The 21,175-nt window shown below is 34.5% G+C and overlaps 1 protein-coding gene across 1 annotated transcript; it reads left to right on the top strand.

The window, feature by feature from the left end:
• The first annotated feature begins 12,866 nt into the window (after nucleotides 1-12,866).
• On the top strand, nucleotides 12,867-20,033 carry LOC6643179 (circadian locomoter output cycles protein kaput). The gene is made up of 8 exons (XM_047012291.1): nucleotides 12,867-13,029; nucleotides 15,927-16,075; nucleotides 16,154-16,335; nucleotides 16,460-16,676; nucleotides 16,766-17,125; nucleotides 17,182-17,864; nucleotides 17,936-18,109; nucleotides 18,161-20,033. Exons 1-8 carry the CDS (start codon nucleotides 12,992-12,994, stop codon nucleotides 19,754-19,756), a joined length of 3,399 nt encoding a protein of 1,132 aa, XP_046868247.1. The 5' UTR covers nucleotides 12,867-12,991; the 3' UTR covers nucleotides 19,757-20,033.
• Nucleotides 20,034-21,175: the final 1,142 nt, after the last annotated feature.

Raw genomic sequence — 21,175 nt, 5'->3', positions numbered from 1 at the left:
GCCTCTAGGCGGGCTAACTTTGATCCCAAGTAAAAAGCTTATGGACACTTTTTCTTATGAGTTAAATCACTTTTTTAGTTAACTTATGCAAAAATATGTTAGTAATTTTTAAATTGAGATATGGGAGTAAATTATATTTTTTTTTTAATTTTTGAGTTTGACTTTTCGCACCAAATAATTATTTTCTGTGATTTTCACTAAATTCGGCAATTGAATGCTTCTAGCAGCTGTCTTTCGTGGAATGGTAAACTGCGAAAGCTTCAAAATAAATATACCCTTGCAAAAATGGTATATTAATTTTTGAAGATAGTCTTGATCAGCACGATGAGACGAGTTCAAATAGCCATGTCCGTCCGTCCGTCCGTCCGTATAGAGTTGAAATTTTGCATGTAGGCTTGTATATACTGCAGGGTTTGTATATCTCGGATTCAGCCGGATCGACCACTATATAGCTCCCATACAAACGCCAAAGTCACGAACAGTGACTTTTCTCAATAATTCGTTATTTTCAGAGCTATTGTCGTGAAATTTAATATTAGAGAGTTTATTACGTCTGTAAACGTCTGTGCCAAATTTGATTAAGATCGGGTGACTATATCATATAGCTCCCATAGGAACGATCGGTCAAAAACAGTGACTTTTGTCAATAACTTCGTTACTTTTGAAGCAATTGTCATAAAAATTTATATATCTCAGTTTAGCATAACTATTAATGACTGTGCCAAATTTGATCGGGTAACTATATCATATAGCTCCCATAGGAACAATCGGTGGTGAACAGTGACTTTGATCAATATCTTCGTTATTTCCTAAGCCGTTCTTTCGCAAACATTAGACCTTTTACACAAAAGACGCGGTCAAAGTTAGCCCCGTCCCTCTGGTTTTACTTTATTTTAACCTACTTGTATCTGACAATACATGACAGAAAGGGTTTTGTGAAAATCGCATTCCTTCTCATGGTTCTGGTAACTGAAAGGCCCCCATCTCCAGCCGTTTCTGAGAACCCAAGCGCGCGTGTTCCCGAAAATAATGCCCTAAGCGAAGTTCTGCATCTTCCCCTCCTGCCAATTTAATCTACCCCCCGTTATCCTATTAGCTACAATCGCCACAAATAATCAAGGAAATTTTTACATTTGAAAGATAAAAGTGATGTAAAACTAAGTCTATAGAGCATATGATTATGTAGTTTCTGATATTTTATAATATCTAAATCAATTGATTATGTTAAATTTGTTTCTTGGAAAGGTCCATAGTTTTATTTACTGCTTGACAGAAAAGTCTTTCGTGGAACCTCTGTAAAACAAAATCATTTCTTTGAATAAGTATTGGTTGAATCAATTTTTTGGGGTCCAAGGGCGTCTATTTTTTTCAATAATTGATAAAATCCAATAATTTTGGTTACAATTATAATCGAATGATATTTATTATGAAAATCTTCTTTGATTAGAAGACTGATTAAAATAATCGATTGTCGGTTCTATACAGTTTTTAAGTAAATCAACAAATTGTCTCATAATCTCGTATATATATATATATATGGAGATACGAGTGTTATCCACAATAGCCTTCAACTGTACTTTGGCTTAGAAAGCGAGTTCATTCTTATGAATATTTAGCTGAGAAGCCCCAGATAGCTTTACCTAGTACATATATATATACATACATATATCCTGTGTTCAGTGTGTATTTGTATTTGTTTTGCATATTACAAATGCATCTAACGAAACTTGCAAATTTTCTTCGTGTTAGTTTCCTTTGCTCTGCTGTGCTGAAAAATAAAGTTACGTAAGCATTTACTTTAAATACGATGTTGTTTTCTTTTTTTTTTTTTTTGGTTTTTTTTTTAACTATTAGGCAACTATGGAATTGAATTTAAAATTAGAGAATCGAATATCGAGAATGGATTATTTGATATGCTGTGAACTGCAATCCGTTGCAATGAAAGGTTGAAGGCAGCTGCTGCTGTGGCTGCTGCGGCTGCCCATTTGAATGTTGGCCCGAAAGTGAACTCTTTAGACAGCTATGAAATATTCATAGGAGTTGAGATTTGCGTGCCATAGAGATAGGCCCATAGAACCATATAAGATAAGCTACTGCATACAAGCATATATATATATGTATATGGATACCTGAATAGTAGCTAAGATGATCGACAACTCTAATGCTCTCTCAAAAATTGGGCTATCTACAAATGCACCAATGACAAAATCATTATCTCATTACACCAATTGATAAGAATAAGATAGTTTTGAATTTAATATATTTTTCTGATTTCTAAAGATTGAAAAACTAAAAAACTAAAAACAAAACTTGAATATAATTCTGAAATGATGTTTTGATGTAGTAGTGAAATTTGAGGAAGTTTTGAGGTTTGAGAAAGACTAATTGTCAGATAGATTTAGGAATTATATCGTTTTAAAGATGTGAATACTTAATCTAATCATATTCAGAATCTGTTGAAACTGGGCTAAAACGAAAGCAAAAGATCAGCTGAAAAGTTCAATTTAAGGATCCAATTGGTTTTTTTTTTTTTTGTTTAAGGATTGTGAAAGTTGGTAAAGGAATCTCTCGGATGCTATCAAAAATGCTCCAAAACTTTAGAAAGAAGTGTGCATAAGTGCATATGTATATATATATATGTATTTAGAAAATAACAGACGGCAAACAATATAAACAAAAAAAAAAAAAGAAAGAAAAAAAACCTCCAAATGAGGCAAGCGACCCTGTAATGATAGTCGATAGTGAACGATAGGAAAGAAACCGAGCTGGCGAGCTCGACAGAGAGAGAGAGAGAGTGTGTGAGAGAGAGACGGGGAGTGAGAGCTAGAACATGCAAGCGAATGGGTGGTGAGTGAGATAAGTGGATTTTCGATGCGTTTTCGATCCACTCGATCCACACAATCAAGACGATCGTTCAAAGGAATTGAGTGAGTGATTGGATGAATGGAGTGGAAACGAGCAGATGAGTTAACGAGTGAGATTTGGGGGGAATAAAGAATGACATATATAAGTATTAAATAATAGCTGGTTGGTTGGCTTACAGGTAACTGAGAACGGCAATGATAAATATCGCGTATACGCCCCGGGCCGGTTGACTCGGAACGAAACCACCTATCAAAGAGTAACTGGCGATAGTTGCTCATGTTCTTCTCTCCATGCATGGGTGTGTGTGTGTGTGTTGGGGTAAGTGTGTCGGCTAGTAGGTAAGCAGGGGAACGAAACGAAACCAAACGGAAAAAAAAAATGCTCATGAGAATGCGCTCGCATTTCGTTGCACTTTTTTTTTTTTTGTTGTTCTCTTCTTTTTTCCGTTTTGTTGTATTTTTCGTCGTATTGCCGTTTATCCAGAGCTTAGAAATTGCAATTCTCGTGCTGTGTTTTTCAGTTTTATTTCAACACGCGAAACGGCAACGAGCGGGTTTTCGAATTTTTTTTTTTTTTATTAAATACATTTTGGTAAACGGAATTGAAATTGAAAACAGATAAACTGCACTTACCGAAAGTATTTTGCGCTTCTTACGATCGTTTCGCGATCTTTGGTGTATATCCTATATGCATTATGCCAGATCGCTAATTCAAAGTGTCGCTTCTACTTTATTTGAATCAGTCCATGAGAGATCTGCTTGATTATGCCTTCTCTACTATATCTTTAGCTTTAAAAGAGAAAATTTAAGTTTTAGAATTAACCAATTATAAACAGAAACAGACACACAGCGAGGGTGAGCAAGAGTGGGCGGGGGCACAAGAGGATGACAAAAATATAAATGAAAACGTTTGCAAAAATAACAAGAAGAAATTTACATATGAAAATGTAGGTTTTTTGTTGTTATTTTCTTCTGTTGTGTCTGAGTTTTTTTTTTATTCCCCGTTCCTATTCCCCACTATTATGCAATATTTTATATTTATTGCACGAAATAACAGAATTAATAAAATAAAAAAAGAATTAAAAAAAAAACCAAAAACAAAAGAAAACTGATGTTTGTGAAAGACACGCAAAAAATAAAAAGAAGTTTAATCAATTTGTGAGTGACAAACTTAAACCGGTATACAAATTATAAAAAAATCAATACCCATCAAATCGAATGGAATATACAACTGTGTTTAAAAAAAAAATACATTTTTTTTGTTGGTATTTTTTTTCTGGTTTGTGGCCTTAAGTGAAATTCTAGTAAATTTAGCCCTTAAAATGCATTTACTATGGCTTTTCTTTTGAGAAATATTAATTACTAAAGTTATTTGCCAGATCCGTTAACTAAACTTAAATAGTAAAAAGAGTGCACTATCTTCATGTGTGTGTGTGTGTGTGTGTGTGCGCCAAAATAAAAGGAAAATTAAATAAAATTGTTATAGTGAACAAAACTGGCGACGATAATGCCACGCCGCAGAGTATAATACTCTTATACGATGTTTGGAAAGGTTTTTATAAGGCAAAATTCTTTGCAAAATATTTCAAAAATACCCTGAAACTGATAGGAAAGAATAGTTATAGTTTTAAAGTTTTGAAATCTAAATGATCAGCCGTATTTGCAACTTATCGATCATAGGTTTAAACAAAAAACTACATTTCTGTTGCTTAAATGATTAGCTATTAATTCATTTATATAGAAGAAAAAGAAACTCTAATACTCTGACTCCAACAGTGCGATGATTTTGTTGATTTTGTAATTGTTTATTCTCAAAATCATTAGAGCATTTAGCATTTTCAAAACTCGTCAATAGAAATTTGTTTGTAACTCTTCAGTTGGGCCAAGTTCTAGTTATTTTATTTTACAAAACTGTAAATTAAATCGAACAAAATCTACATAATGTAATCAAAATTAAAAAAAATTGCGTTGCTAACTCGATACAGTAGATTCCGTTTATAACGACTCCGCTTATAACGTCCGTCCGGTTATAGCAACTAAAGTTCGATGAGTGTCATATACAAACTTATATGAAAGGGCCTCCGGTTAATACGTCTTCCGAATATAACAACGAAAATCATCGGTCCCTTGAGCGTCCCAGCCAGCATTTCAAAAATATTATCTTCATATACAGAAGATTTTTCTAATACTCCTTCTAATTAAAAAAGTCATAAAAGAGATAATTTTCTGATCATAAAAAACCCCATTGATAGATTGCTTATAACTCCTTTTAATTGGTTGCAACTCCTTTAAGACTCTTTTTTAAGCATTAAGGACTGATTTTAATCGTACTCGACTGGTTTTAGAATACTATTTTGTCATACTTTAAACTGCTTTCAATAAAGTTAGAAAATAAAAATTATATCAACAACAGGCGGGCTGAAAAGAGGCGATTTCAAATGCTGGAAATATAAATGAATTACTCTATTAATAGAAGTACTTAAGTACTTAGAAAAGAGAAAAGATTAGAAAAGGAAGTTGGAATTTCCAACTAATACTCTTGATTTTTGTCCAACTACATATTTGAATTAGATCATACCTTAAGATCAAAACGACTCAGTTTTTTTGATTTTTATAATACCAATTTAACTAATTCGAACTAAAAGATTGAAAACTTTACTCATTCAAAAGTTATATTCAACCATTCAAATAAATCCAAAGGATCTCTTTGAGGGTTTTAGGGAAATAAGACTTGAAACGCATGTTTAGATTATCTCTTGAGGTGTCTTTAGTTAGTCTTCAAAAGAGCCTACGATGAAGAGATGATCCTGCTAAGTTACTTGGAATGGTATCTACAGGATGTTTGCTTTCAGCTAATGAGAAGGGTATCTATGGCTAATAAACAAAATGGAAAGAGTGAGAAGGTGTGAGAGAGAGAGAGAGAGAGAAGTTATTAAAAGTGCATTCAACCAAAAATTATCTACGCTAGACACAAGCTAAAAGCACACACATCTGTCCGTGTGTGTGTGTGTGTGTGTGTGTATTGGAATGTGTGTGAGAACCTTTTCTAAATAAATCTCCAACTTATTATTGCCTATATGTATGTACATACATATGTGTTTGTATATAAATAATAATATTTGCAGGCGCCTGCGCGAGGTTTTAAATTTATTTTATATATATTATATAAATAATTGAAATTTTAGTTTCTTTCCCCGCTCCCTTTACCCCTCACCTTTACCCATCTCTTGAGCAGTTTTCTTTTTGTAGTTGTAGTTGTTCAGCGGTGTCTCTGTGTGTGTGTGTTTTTTTTTTTGCATTTTTCATTGTCAAAGTCGTTTTAGTTGGCTGACAAGTCTCGGACCTGGGTCTGGGTCTGGCGTCTTTTTTTTTTTTTGTTGCTTTTCGAAACGTCATCGTCAGCGTTTGGAGCGCTGTCGTCGATGTCGTTTATGCATCTGTGTGAGTGCGCGTGTGCATTTCTGAACAAGTGAGTGTGAGTGTGTGTGTGTGTGTGTGTGAGTGTGTGTGTGAGTTTGTGAGTGTATGATCATGCGCTAGCCAACAAGCCACCGTAAAATGTTAGTCAATTGACAACTAAAATAATAAATTTACAACAACAAAAACTAAAGAAAATGAAAATTATAAACAAAAAAAAAATAAATAGATTGTCAAACACTTTTGCAACTGATTCTTCATATGTCGAGAGACATTAAACGATTGTGTGAACTGCATTAATCGCGTCATTATTTTTACCGCCGACTGATATTGTCTAGTAGAAAAAAAGGTTCAACAAATATTTAGCTAGACCAGAGATAATCACGTTTTCCGACTAACTCAACTTCCTCCTACAGCACAAAGTCAAAATCGGTTGCCTAGAGAACGAGGTTGTTAGGAAAGTGATAGATAGATAGATAAGATTCTATTCAATAAATTGCTCCAACATGCTTTTCAATTCTTTTAGTTCAAACCTTTTAGTTTTTCGGATCTTACTTTTGATTTTATTAACTCCCAAATAACTCTAAGAACTGTTTCAAATGTTTTCTATAAGTGAATTTGAACAAAAACTTTCAGTTTTTAGCTTTACACTTACATATGTATGTGTACCCTTTGAAAAGTTTGTATACCTGAGAAATCTAAAATTAACAATTGAATTAATAATTTATTTATTTATTTTTTTTTTATAACTTATCCTACGGTTTGTCGTTTAGGACATTAATCTATACGAAAGTACTTTTTGTTTCCTTGATTTGCAAAGAAAGGGAATCGAATTCCACATTGAATGATACATATGTATATTGTTTTTATAAAAATCAGTTGACAATTAGATAGTTTTTCAACTTAAACTAAAAAATCTAAGCACTAGCTTAATCATATTCATTCTGTCAGGACTTACCCTTGGTTTTTTTTTGTCTGTCTGTATTTGTATGGCTCGTTCTCCCAATTACAAGAAAATAAGGATATATGGTGAGGATATAGATTCATATACTTTGCATATGAAATATATATTAAGTATTTCCAATAAAGATTAACTAAATTATATAGATTGTCTATGGTTTTTAAACTTTCTACGATTAGTTCAGAGTTATTTCAAGGTTTTTCATCGCAGACAGGAAGACGTTTCCGACTTTATAAAGTTTACTTATTCTCTAAAATAGCATCAACTGTCGGGTCGATAAACCAAGTCCATTAGGATTGGATTCTTCACAAGATTAAGAGCTATAGAATTGAAACATAGCTTCCTAGAATTTTATTGAAGTTACGATTGGATCCCTATTATAAATAGCCGAAAAATATCCTTTACAGATAATAATGGCAGATAAAAAAACCTGCCCAAACGATCAGCTAGGAAGATGAACTGAAAAATGGTTTTAGAATAGTTAAAAAGAAAGATGATGAGAGACAATTTTGTAAGGACTTTCTAACAAGGGCTAGAAACACACTAAACTATTTCTGCAAGGGTATACAAACTTTGTCATACCCTAAGTTAGTTTTACTTTGCCATATTTGGACTCACTTCACTTCAGGTTTTCCGTATTACTATGTCATTATTTGAAACGACTTGAAGAACAAGATTACAGATCTTTTTTTTTGTTTTGTCGTGCTGTTGCAATTGAAAATCATTATTTGAAACAAACTTTTGAAAACTGATCATCAGTCATATAAATGGCTCAATTGGGATGACTGTGATTATTTTTTTTATTTTTCTAAGAACTCCCTAAACCATATTCAGTCAACATTCAAATTAATTTTCTAATGGCAATTGCCAGAGCAATGAGGCATTCAAAAACTAAAAGCTAGCTAAACTAACGTTTAGAACCGGTTCGGTAAAGAGGCCTTTAACCCTATAAAAACTAAACTCGAGAACAACAAAAAACAACAAAAAGGCTATCTAGATAAATATTTAAGGGTAAGGCCAACGTTTGGATACTCTTTGATCTACTAACTCCTTTTTGCCAAGTCAACTTTAAGTAGTTTCAATTTATTTCTATTGAGTTGGGACAATTTCTAACAATTTCGATACAGAAGACATTTTCGTTCCATAGATTAATAGATGTTGTCCTTAGAAAAGATTCTATTGTCTTTCTTCTATATCATATATCTTCTATACCAATTTTATAATATTTACTAGTAGGCTTAAGACAGGAAGCTTTTTCTTCATTAAGTAGCAAGCTTCTTGGATTAGTCTAGCATTCCCAAGTGTAACTTGTAGTAAATGCCAAATGACTATATTTACTTTTTAGTCCAAAACAGAAAAAAAAAACCCATTTATAATAAGCATACAAGATTTTTTAATTTTACAAATAATAAGAAAGCCGTAAGAGAGAAAGGGAGAGAGAGAAAGCGCGAGAGAGAGAGAGAGAGAGAGAGAGGGTGACAGGGAGGAAGATCGGGAAGGGGCCAATACTGCAAATAAATCAATGAATGGCAATTGGCAAAAAGATAAAAATAACACAAAAAAAAAAAGTGAAAAATTTAATTAAGTCAAGTTTAAAAGGTAACAGCAACAACTATGAATAGAAAAAGGTGGCAAACAAACAGGAGCGAGTGAGACAAAAAATATTACAAAGCTTTGTCTAACAAAATGCAGGGAGAAACGAAAAAAAAAAAAACAAAAGGCGGAACAGAAAAAAAAGAATAAGCAAAAAAAAACTATCTAACAAAAAAAAAAAAAAAACAAGTACCAACAAAAAGCTGCAACGGGTCGTATGAGTGTTAGGTATTATCACACACACACACACACACATACACACGCACACTATGCTGTAATCGTCATGCAATTAGCATTGCCAGCAAAAGCTCAAGTTCACTGACAAAGAAATCAAACACACACACACACACACACATACATACACGCTGCGATAATATTGCCAACTGAGCGAAGCTTTAGAAATGCAATCAAATGACGTTAGTTGCCAGCTCAAGAGAGCACACAAGCATGAAAGCAAATTGAGAGGAAGAAAGAGAGAGAGCAGGAGAGAGAGGGCGCGCCAAAGAGAGCAAGCTTGCAACTGCTCGTGAGTAGGTCAATCGACGATCGTTGTGGGGTTGAGTAAACTTTAGCTCAGTCAACCGGCTTTCTGCCCATGCCATTAGCTTCCGCATTGCAAACGGGGAAAACAACAAATAGTCAATGCCAAATGCCACACACACACACACACTCATACGACTATCTTTCTGTATGTGTGTGTTTGCAACAATTTGCACATACATCGATTTAACTTCCATTTCTATATACTTGATGCAATTATGTGGGTAATTTGAATAAATAAATTGTCATTTCAATTTCAAAGTATTCCTTTCCTATCGAAAACTAACCCTGCTCGATTAGGTTATCGATTGCCAATCCGTAGATCCAATTGGAATTTAATTTTTTGGTCAAAAACTATTTCATTTGTGCAAAAAAAATAAATGCTCCTTCTCATTAGCAGTCCTCGTTAGCAGTCGCATGAATATCTAAAGATTTTGCTTAGCAGATTTCCTTATTATGCATTTATTATACTTGTTTATAACGGTATGGAATATATTACTAACCGGAATAAAAGAAGAATTATAAGTATTTTTATGTATTCTTTGCCAATCATTGTTTAAAAATATTTCCAAATGTATGTCTTCTGAAAATTTTTAAGAAGTTCTTGTCACCAAATTTTAGACCAAATAATAACAATATAAAATGTTGAAATATTCCAGTTCTCCGAATTAAATCCAACACAATTCTAACGTGAACCTTGCAAAGAAATACTTTTCTATAGAGAAAACATAAAAAATTACATATTTTTATTACATTTGTCTCATCTTAAGCAACGTTTTTTGAGAACTAAGAAATTTTTGAGTACATTCCTCGATTACTTTTAATTATCTCATGCAACTTTTATTGTTTGTTTATTTAAAGGATATGTTGCAATATTTAAATATAAAGTCCAAAACGAAAATTATAAAACAGAACTTATCTATTAAGTTAACTTTTGGTATCTAGAAGTAGAGGAATTAGAAGGAATTTCTCAGTAACATCTAAAAGTGAAGTCAATTCTTAAGTTTCACTAATATAAATTTCGAAAATTTCACTTACACCTAACAAAAAATTATCGGCAAAAGCTCAAATGCTTAACGTTTTAAAAAATTGGGTTTTTTTTCTAGATCACTGAGAAAATCTTCCGATTTTATCAGATTAGATTTAGTTGTATCTACACAAAAAACATGTTTTTTTTTTGTACTTTTTGTGTGAGTCTGGTTAGGACTTTTCCGTTTTGTCTTAGTCAATAAAGTTAAATGCCTTACTGTAATGATTTAATTTTCATTATCTTACCGTGATTACTATTCAGTCATATTACCTGACACTTTTGACTAGAGTCTTACCTCTTCTCTTCTACACTTATACTTATATACATATGTATGTGTATAGTAATCTATATTGAGAATCGGAATGGTTCTGGGGCTGGTGAGAGACAAGAAATAACCGCACTAATTGCAACACGAGCCATTAAACGAGTCATTGGCAATTATCAGTAGCTACTTTTTAAGTCCCAAACGAGCAAAAAAAAAATAAAAATAAAAACCTGCAGCAACAAGGCAAAAACCCTCGAGCCAACAGCAACAGCTACTTACGGTTAACCAGAGCAACACTTGGGCCAAATTGTCGAGGTGAGGAGCGAATAGACACAGCTTGTGTTGCTAGAGTATGCGACTGTCATAAGGGGGTGGGGGCGTGTCCGTTCCGCGCCGCGGGTTGGCCAGGGGAAATTGCCTTTGATGTGTATTTAAAATGTTTTCATTTTGAATACATGTGGGAAATTATTACATATATGTATGAGAAAAGGCCAAAGCTGTAAACCTGGTCAAACGGTAAACGGATTAATTACAGTTTGTACCAAAAGATACACTCCCTTCCGCTGTGTGTGTGTGTGTGTGTGTGTGCGCGTTTGTGAGTTTAAGTTAAGCGGCTTTTTCATCTAGCTTAATTAAAACAGAAAACTGCAACAATTTTGTCACATTTATCACCTTTAAGTGAAAATTTTCATAAACCAAAGCCAGAAAGTGACGTTTGGCATTTAACTGGCTTTATCCAGCCTTGCCCCAAACCGCCTCCACAATCAGCCCCCCCCTCAGTCGTCGCTTCTCAGACCCCTTTTTCATATTTTTTTTTTATTTTGGATTCAAAAGTTTTGTGTGGCAAAACTTGAACACAAACACCAACATTGCGACATTTGGCAAAGAAAATTGCCTTTAGCTCACCATAAAGCGAAGAAGCTGTAAAAATGTTTCACAATTAATGGAAAATATGGAAAATAATTGTGCGTTATAAGGTAGAAGAAAGTGCAGCAAGTTTAGCAATTTCGCTGAATTGAGCGGACCCCAGTGAGTAGAAGAAACAAATTATGCAAGTTTTAAAGGCAAAAGGGATAACTATATATGTATGTGTATGAATGTAGGTATGTATATGGTTGGAGGACCTTTCGAGTAACGGCAAAGCGGGGCAAAACGGACGAAAAACGGAGGGAGTTATAAATCAAGCAAATGCAGCCTGACTGGCAATTGGTTAGAACACAAAACACCCTGAAAATCGGTGATTGTTGTAGTTGTTATGGCATTCGTTGAACGCATTTTGTAACATGACCAAATAACGTAGCATACATTTCAGGGGTTGCAAATGCAACCAGCAAGCAGCAATCAGTAGCAGTTGCTATAGCCGTAGCAGCAGCACACACTCACACACACACAAACACGCAGACACACACACACGTAGAGAGTTTTCGTATCGTTTCGTTACGTTTCGGTTTTTTGTGTTTGTGTTTGTTTTTGTTTTTTTTGCAAAATGATTGGCAAAAAAGAACCGAAACAACAAAATGAAAAGAACAGAAAGGAAGAAAGTAGAAAATTTCCCTTTTTGGTTTATCAAGCGCAGGCGCAGCTTATGTTTAAGTTATGCAACATCAGCAGCAGTGGCAGCAGCAGCAGCAGCCACAGCAGCAGCAGCAGCCTCAGTAGCAACAGAATCCTGCTGATAAAGGACAATGGCAATGACAACCTCAACAGCAACCGAAACGGTAGCAATTCGAAACAGAAACAGAAACACAAGTGCACTTGTTGCTGACACAACGCGTTCAGAACATTGAGAGAAAGAGTGACAACCAATAAAGTTGTGTTAGACAAATTTATACGACGCATCCTGAAAGCTTTCAAAATTTCAAATTGTTCTTTTCTTATTTTTTTTTAGTTTTTTATTTGCTTTCTTTTTTGTTTATTAACTTTTTACGTCAATTATTTTAGTCAACAAAATGTGGCTTATTAAGCATTTGGCAATTAATCATTGTGTAAATATAACCTGAAGCCGACAAGCAGAAGAATTGTCTCAACAACAACAACAACCACAAGAAAAGAACTCTAAACAACAACAAAAGAGTAGAGGAAACAACTGTTTGGCGGGAAAACACAAGGAAAAGATGTGAATATCATTTTGTGATCAGTGAAAGAGATAGAAAAAAAGAAAAAAAAAACTGCAAGTTTGTTTGATTGTTTGTTTTTTTTTTTTTTATTTTTGTTGAAAGTGTTGTTTGTCATCTTTTTGTTCCTTCTGCTAATTGCAATATAAAATTACTCTTTCTGTGCGTGGAGAAAGTATCAAAGTGGATTATCTAATAAATACAAAGATGGACGACGAAAGCGATGACAAGGATGATACAAAAAGGTAAGCTAAAAAACAGACGATACACACACACAGACACACACCACAAAATTCTATTACTTCTCTATGTCATTTAGCTATTCATAAATAGCCTTAGATTTGACTGCTCTTGACAGTTAGACAAGTCATTGTCAAAATAAAGAAGAAAAAAAAAAAACACGAAGAACAGCCATTTCAATTGCGCAGGCTGAAGACAATATTTTCCCTTTCCATTCCATCATAAATACACAAGAGAGAGAGATAAAATTTTTCCATACTAGAATATAATTATATTATTTCATTTTTTGCCCAAAAACCAATTCACACTTTCTGAACGGTAATTTGAGATATTAATAATAATAAATGAAGTTCAATCATTCTCACCATCTTTCCATCTATCCACCTTTTCCCCTGTCCTTGATTAATTTGTTTTCCATGATTGCCCATATCATGTAACAAGTTGTTTCCCTTACGATTTGAATCCTGTTTTTGGCCTCAATTAGTTAGACAATAGAAATCTGAACTGTTTACCGATAATTGCAAATAAGATATTTCTGGTTCATATGAATATATGTATGAAGGCTGGATTAATGTGATTTCTGTCTTTTGATGCGTTAGGTAACCAAATCAATAAGCATATACATTGAATTGGTGGAATTAAGGACAACTCAGTTTCTTTGTTTCTTTCAACTTTCCTTTGATCAAATAGAATCAGACAGGTGAAAATCAAGTGCCAGTTAGGCCTTTCTTCAGGTTACTGTATTGTCTTTCAATTGAATCATTTGAATAATCTTTGATTGAACTCAAAAATAAACTATTCAACTTATTATCCAACTGGTGCTTATTTGTTTTGCAACCATTTCTATACTAATCTGACCTATCCCAATTCACTTTTGATTAATACAAACTTTGTTCATTTTTCGTTTTGATAAATACTCATATAATTCAATGAGGTCTTAATTAAATTAGGATTATAAATATTTTACCCATATATGAATGCGTCTTCGTTTTTATTAACATCATTGAAAACTGACTGATATTTAAATAGTTACTTTGGTATAAGTTTCAAATTTATATCATCACTTTTGAAATCATTAAAACCTAAGGATGAAATTTCTAATGACCATTTGGTTCTTTAATATCGAATAATGAAAGAATTTGCGTCTATATAAAGTCTTGATCAGCACAACGAGGCGAGTTAAGAGGTTCATATCTATCAATAAGGGCGGATCTAGTGCAGTGAAATGGGAAACTGAGCGAAAAGTCTGGATTTTTTGAATGGAGCATCCTCAAAATATTTTCTATATCCGTCCATGCAACTGATCATTCAAAAATAGGGTTTTAGATTAAAATTTTCTTTGTTACTTCATGGGATTTAAAAGCAAAAACTCAAACTTATTAATTTGATCAAAGTCATCGTATTAATTTTGTTTATAAAAACATTTTTCTTGTTACCTTCTTGTTATTTTGTATACCCTTGCAAAAGGGGTATATTATTTTAGTTAGAAGTGTGCAACGCATGGAAGGAAGCAACTCCGACCATATAAGTGTATATATATTCTTGATCAGCACGACGAGACGAGTTCAGGATCAGGGCAAACTCCTCCTAGACCGTAAGAGCCACAGAGCTGATTTTTGCATGTAGGCTTGTATATAGTGCACAGGTTGTATAACTCGGATTCAGCCGGATCGGATCACTATATCATATAGCTCCCATACATACAAACGCCAAAGTCACAAACAGTGACTTTTCTCAATAACTTCGTTATTATCTGAGATATTGGTGTTTAATTTAATATTAGTTAGCTTATTACACATATAAACGACTATGCCAAATTTTATTAAGATCGGGTAACTATATCATATAGCTCCCATAGAAACGGTTCGTGGAAAACAGTCACTTTGATTATTAACTTCGTTATTTCCTATGTAGGCCGTTCTTTCGGAAACATTAGTCTTTTTAGATAAAAGTTTTACCACTTTGATGGCTATGGGTAAGAAAAGAGTTACCAAAACAGTTGCGAGGGTATACAAACTTTCACGCGGTCGAAGTTAGTCCCGGCACTCTGGTTATTCTTTATCATTAAATTTCCGTACAATAAGTTAAATCATATTTGAATTTTGTAAAAGATTTTATGTTTATACAATTATTTTCAATTTCAATCACTTCAGAATTAAACTAAATGAGTTTATTCAAATCGATTATCATTTCTATTGTATAAACATATGTATGTGGATCTCATCAGGTAACTTAAAGAGGGTTGAAACGCTTGTGAAACAATAAGTTACATGTCAAATAAAATTCACTTCGATTAATCCGAACGCAGTTATATGAGAAACTGACAATAGCAGCTAACCTATAGCTTATGGGCCATTATTTAACCAATGTTCAGTATTCGCCAAACAATTTTGACATGGAAAATGTCAAATGCAAGCAAAGGAAAAAGCATTAAAAAAAAAAATAAACCGTTACACAAATAATAGCAACAAAAAAAAGAAGCAAAATTTGCTGTAGCGCAACAAATGTGAATCGACAAAAGGTTCATATACACACAAACACATATGAGAGACAACACATCCAATCGGCAACCCCTAACCCAAGACACACATAACTCAAGACACTCACACTTATGCACATTCATCACCCCTTCACCCCATATCAGTGGGAGATTGCAGGAACTGAACGTGAGAGCATATGGGCATTTTTAGCTAATCAACGCCAGACAAAGACTCCATGAGCTAAGGACACGTGGGTTAACGATGGGTTAGCAGCTGTCCATCAAATAGCTTAGACCTCGAAGAAAGGTGGAGAGGGGGGAGGGGGGAGGGGGTTGGATTTATGTATATTTATCTAACATTAACTCATACTCAATTAGTTCTTTGATTTGATTTGATTTTGTAACTCGCAGTTTTCTTTGCAGAAAATCAAGAAACCTGAGCGAAAAGAAACGTCGGGATCAGTTCAATTCGCTGGTAAATGATCTAAGTGCTCTAATTTCGACATCCAATCGAAAAATGGATAAATCAACAGTTTTAAAATCAACCATAGCATTTCTTAAAAATCACAACGGTAAATACCCTAATTTAGAAAAACTCATAACAGATATGATTAATTTTTTGGAATTTTTCCAATGGTTTTTTATTACAGAGGCAACAGATCGTTCGAAGGTTTTTGAGATACAACAAGACTGGAAGCCCACATTTCTAACCAATGATGAGTTTACACATTTAATGCTGGAATCTTTAGATGGTTTTATGATAGTTTTTAGCAGCATGGGCAGCATATTTTATGCCTCTGAAAGTATTACCTCACAGCTCGGTTATTTGCCAGTAAGTAGTTTTATTCCTCTACAATAGCAAATTTTTTGGCAATTTTAGATTGTGTGTTTTATTTTTGTTTTTCGTTTTCTTTTTCTTCCGTTCTTTGCTTTTTTTTTTTGTTTACTTTTATCAGAATGATTTGTATAACATGAGCATCTACGATGTGGCCTATGAAATGGATCATGAGGCCTTGCTTAATATATTTATGCATCCCACACCGGTGATTGAGCCAAGGCAAACGGATATCAATAGCAGCAATCAGATCACTTTCTATACTCACTTAAAACGCGGCGGAATTGAGAAAGTCGATGCCAATTCCTATGAGCTGGTCAAATTTGTGGGTTACTTTCGTGGGTAGCTGATTCGATTTACTGACCAATGGAATATCATAACTTAACAACATTTTTCCACTTCCTCTCGTTAACCAACACACATTTAGGTAACGATACCAACACATTGGCCAGTTCGAGTTCGGATGGAGGCGGTAGTAGTCAATGTGTTGCATCCAACAATTTGCCACGTATCTTTCAACAGAATCCCAATGCGGAGGTGGACAAGAAATTGGTATTTGTTGGCACTGGACGCATCCAGAATCCTCAATTGATACGAGAAATGAGCATCATTGATCCCACCAGCAATGAGTTTACCTCAAAGCATAGTATGGAATGGAAATTTCTATTTCTCGATCATCGGGCACCGCCAATTATTGGTTATATGCCATTCGAGGTGCTGGGCACTTCTGGCTATGATTATTATCATTTCGATGATCTGGATAGCATTGTGGCCTGTCACGAGGAATGTGAGTAGATCTAGGTTGAAACACATTTTGTTTTATGATTGATCAACTGTTTGCAGTACGACAAACTGGCGAGGGTAAATCCTGTTATTATCGCTTTCTCACAAAGGGTCAACAATGGATTTGGCTGCAGACTGATTACTATGTTAGCTACCATCAATACAATTCCAAGCCCGACTATGTGGTATGCACTCACAAAGTGGTCAGCTATGCCGAGGTGATCAAACAGAATAACAAGCCAACGAAAGGAGGCGGCGGTGGCTCCACCAGCAGCAGCAGCAAAGCAACTTTAACCTCATCGCATACAAACACAAACACGAGCAGCAATAAATCAGCAACGGCGACAACAACTTTACGGGACTTTGAGCAGAATAATTTGGATAGCTCCCATTTGGGTGGCATTGCTAATAGTTTGTCGACAAGTTTGACCAATGAAGGCCAAGGTATTGGCGCTGGCGCCGCTACCAGCAACACTTCACCCAATAGAATGGATTCATCGCCCATGTGGTCGGCATCGGCTGGCGGCAGTGGTGGTCCAACAGGATCTCAAGCTTGTCAAATAAATCCATTGAAAATCTCTAGGCCACCGTCAAGCTATGGAAATATAAGTTCTACTGGTATATCGCCCAAGGCAAAGAGGAAATGTTATTTCTATAATAATCGAGGTAATGAATCGGACTCAACATCAATGTCAGCAGATTCAGTGACCAGTAGGCAATCCATGATGACGCATGTCAGTTCGGTAAGTGAGAAACAAGAATGGAAATAATAATATGAGAATCTTTTAAATTCAATGCCATTTTGTTCTCTTAGCAAAGTCAACGTCAACGCTCACACAATCGAGAACATCATTCGTCACAGCAGCAGCAGCAGCAGCAGCAACAACAGCAGCAGCAACAACAGGCCCAACAACAGCCCCAACAACAGCAGCAGCAACAGCAGCAACAACAGCCGCAACAACAGCCCCAACAACAGCCGCAGCAACAGCATCAACAACAACAACAACAACAGCAGCAGCAGCAACAAAATCATCATCAGCAACAGCAGCAGCAACACCACTCACAACTATTGCAATCGCAACAACAATTGCAAATGTCCTCAAATTCTGGACAACCGAAATTATTGCCCATTTTACCATTGGCACCCACACAAATTGTGAGCACCAATGCCTGCCAGTTTCCTCAGCCCGCTTATCCCATATCAAATCCACAATTGGTCGGACCGACATTCCTGGAACCGCAGCAATATCTAACGATACCAATGCAACCGGTCATAGCGCCATTTCCCGTTGCACCTGTCTTATCGCCGTTGCCCGTGCAACAGCATCCGGAATTGCTGCCACCAGGAGCTGTGGTCATGACGCCCACACAGAGTCAATTGCAGGATCAATTGCAACGGAAACACGATGAATTGCAGAAGCTAATAATGCAACAGCAAGACGAATTGAGAATTGTCTCAGAGCAATTGCTATTGGCCCGCTATACCTATCTGCAGCCCATGATGCCAATGAGTTTTGCCGCTGCAGCTGCTGCTGCCAGCAATAATGTACAGCGTAATTTTGGTTTTAACAGCAGTAGCAATGTGGTTGAACCACAATTTAATCAATATGGTTTTGCATTGAATTCCGAGCAAATGTTAAATCAGCAAGATCAACAAATGATGATGCAACAGCAGCAGAATTTGCATAGCCAACAGCAACAGAATATGCATCAGACTCAGAATCCACAGCAAATACAGCAACAAGGGCAGCAACAGCAGCAGCAGCAACAGCAACAGCAACAGCAGCATCAACAGCAGCAGCAGCAACAATTGCAATTGCAACAAAGTCAAAATAGCATGTTGTCGCGGGAAGATATTGAAGATATAGATGCATTTCTTAATCTTTCACCGTTACAATCTTTAAATCAACCAAATACCCCTGGCAACATCAATTCCAATCAGCAATATAACAATAGTCATAACAATAGTAACAGTCAGCAGCAGCAGCAGCAGCAGCAGACATCACAGCAGCAACAACAGAACATCAGTAACAATCAAACAAATTCCAACAACAATAACAACAATTCAAGTGCACCACAAAATACAAATGAAGATTCATTATTATCTTATATGCAAATGGCCACAGAATCGAGTCCATCACTCAATTTTCATATGGGTATAAGTGATGATGGTTCTGAAACTCAAAGTGAGGATAATAAAATGCTAAACAGTCAGCAGCAACAGCAGCAGCAACAACAGCAACAGCAGCAGCAGCAACAGCAGCAACATCAACAACAACAACAGCAGCAGCAACTTCAGCAGCAGCAACAACTTCAGCAACACCAGCAACAGCAACAGCAGCAACAGCAGCAACAACAACAACAACAACTGCTTAACCAGCAGCAATCAGCTAGTTTTTTCAACTCAAATCCCTTTCAATCTCTCAATAATAATAGTAATAATAACAATAATAATAACAACAATAGTAATAACAATAATAATAATAATAATACTAATACTAATACTAGTAATCAGAACCAAATTCAAAGTCATTTGCCAAACGATTTGGAAATTCTACCATATCAAATGTCGCAAGAGCAATCACAGAATCTATTCAATTCACCCCACACAGCCCAAGGCAATAGTCAAAACTAACTAACTAATTCTAAATCAAATATCTTACTCTCACTTTCTCTCTAAAATAAAACACACACACACACACACAATAACCATTTGTATGTATCTTTAGTTTATATTCCCCTTATAAACCAATCTGTGTATTAAACTAAATGGTTCCGTTTCGGTTTTGGGCTCTGTCTATCTCTCTCTTCTTGTAACTTTTTTTTTTGTCAACAATTATTTTCAACTTATTTGTTTAGTCCTCCTCTATCTCTCTATCTCTCTTTGATACATTATTTAGTTAAATTTTTAGTAAATAGTTGTAGATCTCAACAGACTAAGTATTGTTTGTTAGTAAATTATAGTTGATAATGTTCTCAAATTAACTATTAATTTAAGTAATTGTTAGTTGTTATCTAATTACCCATCAGTAAGGATCTCTGTGTCTATGTAAATCAAACCTTAATCTAATTATAATATCTATTATGCTATATCTACTATATATATGTCTATTAATTAGTCAGATATATATATATATTTTTTCGTTATTTTTTATATGTTAATATATAATTTTCAAAGACTGCTCTGAATATATATTAATTAAGTTATGTCTAACTATATACATACATATATATGTGAAAATCTAAGTTATTATATTAGAACTCAGGTTGAGATTGCAACTGAATTTGGTTTTCTTTTCCCTTCATTTTATTTCTTAGTAAATTTATAACTCGAAAATATTTCCCGCCGTTTGTAGCTTTCCCTCTCCGTATTATTGGCACCTGCTGCCTTCTGTTTCGTGGTTTTTTTTGTTTGTTTCTTTCTATTGTATTATTAGAAAGACCTTAGCACTTGGAAGAGAAAAGAAAAGAAGATGAAGTCGACCCAAAACCTTGTGTAAATGTTAATAATATTTAATCAAAAAACTCAACTACATCTACCTTATTACAATTAGTTACAATTACGTGTCTAAGATTCTGTACATACCTATAAATGATAATTAAGGCATTATATATATATATATGTATATGTATATCATCTATTTGTATATAGCAATTAATGTTAACTTAATGCTAATCCAAATCCAAAAAACTACAAAAAATTGAACAAAAGACAAATATAAAACAAATAATAAAGTAATGGAAATAGCAAGAAAAGCGGTGATCATTCCAATTATAGAATCGTTGCCAGAGATCATACTAAAAGAATGCTTAAAAATTCACTTTTAAAGTGTTCTCTGATCAAGTGTTGGAATATCTTACTATATTTTGTTTCTTTTCGCCTTGCATTAACAAAAATTTTGACTTTCTTTTAGATATTAAATATATTTCTACAATATTTCAGAGACAAAACTAAAGTCATAAATATTTAAACGCTTCTTTTTTTTTTTGTTGATCAATCCATTGAATGTATTTAATAAATTTATAATTTTCTCCAACTTTGCTTGCCTGGAAG

This window comes from Drosophila willistoni (genome assembly GCF_018902025.1).
Source record: "Drosophila willistoni isolate 14030-0811.24 chromosome XR unlocalized genomic scaffold, UCI_dwil_1.1 Seg41, whole genome shotgun sequence".
In the NCBI taxonomy this organism is placed as follows: Eukaryota; Metazoa; Arthropoda; class Insecta; order Diptera; family Drosophilidae; genus Drosophila; species Drosophila willistoni.
This window is presented reverse-complemented; position numbering and strand designations above follow the sequence as displayed.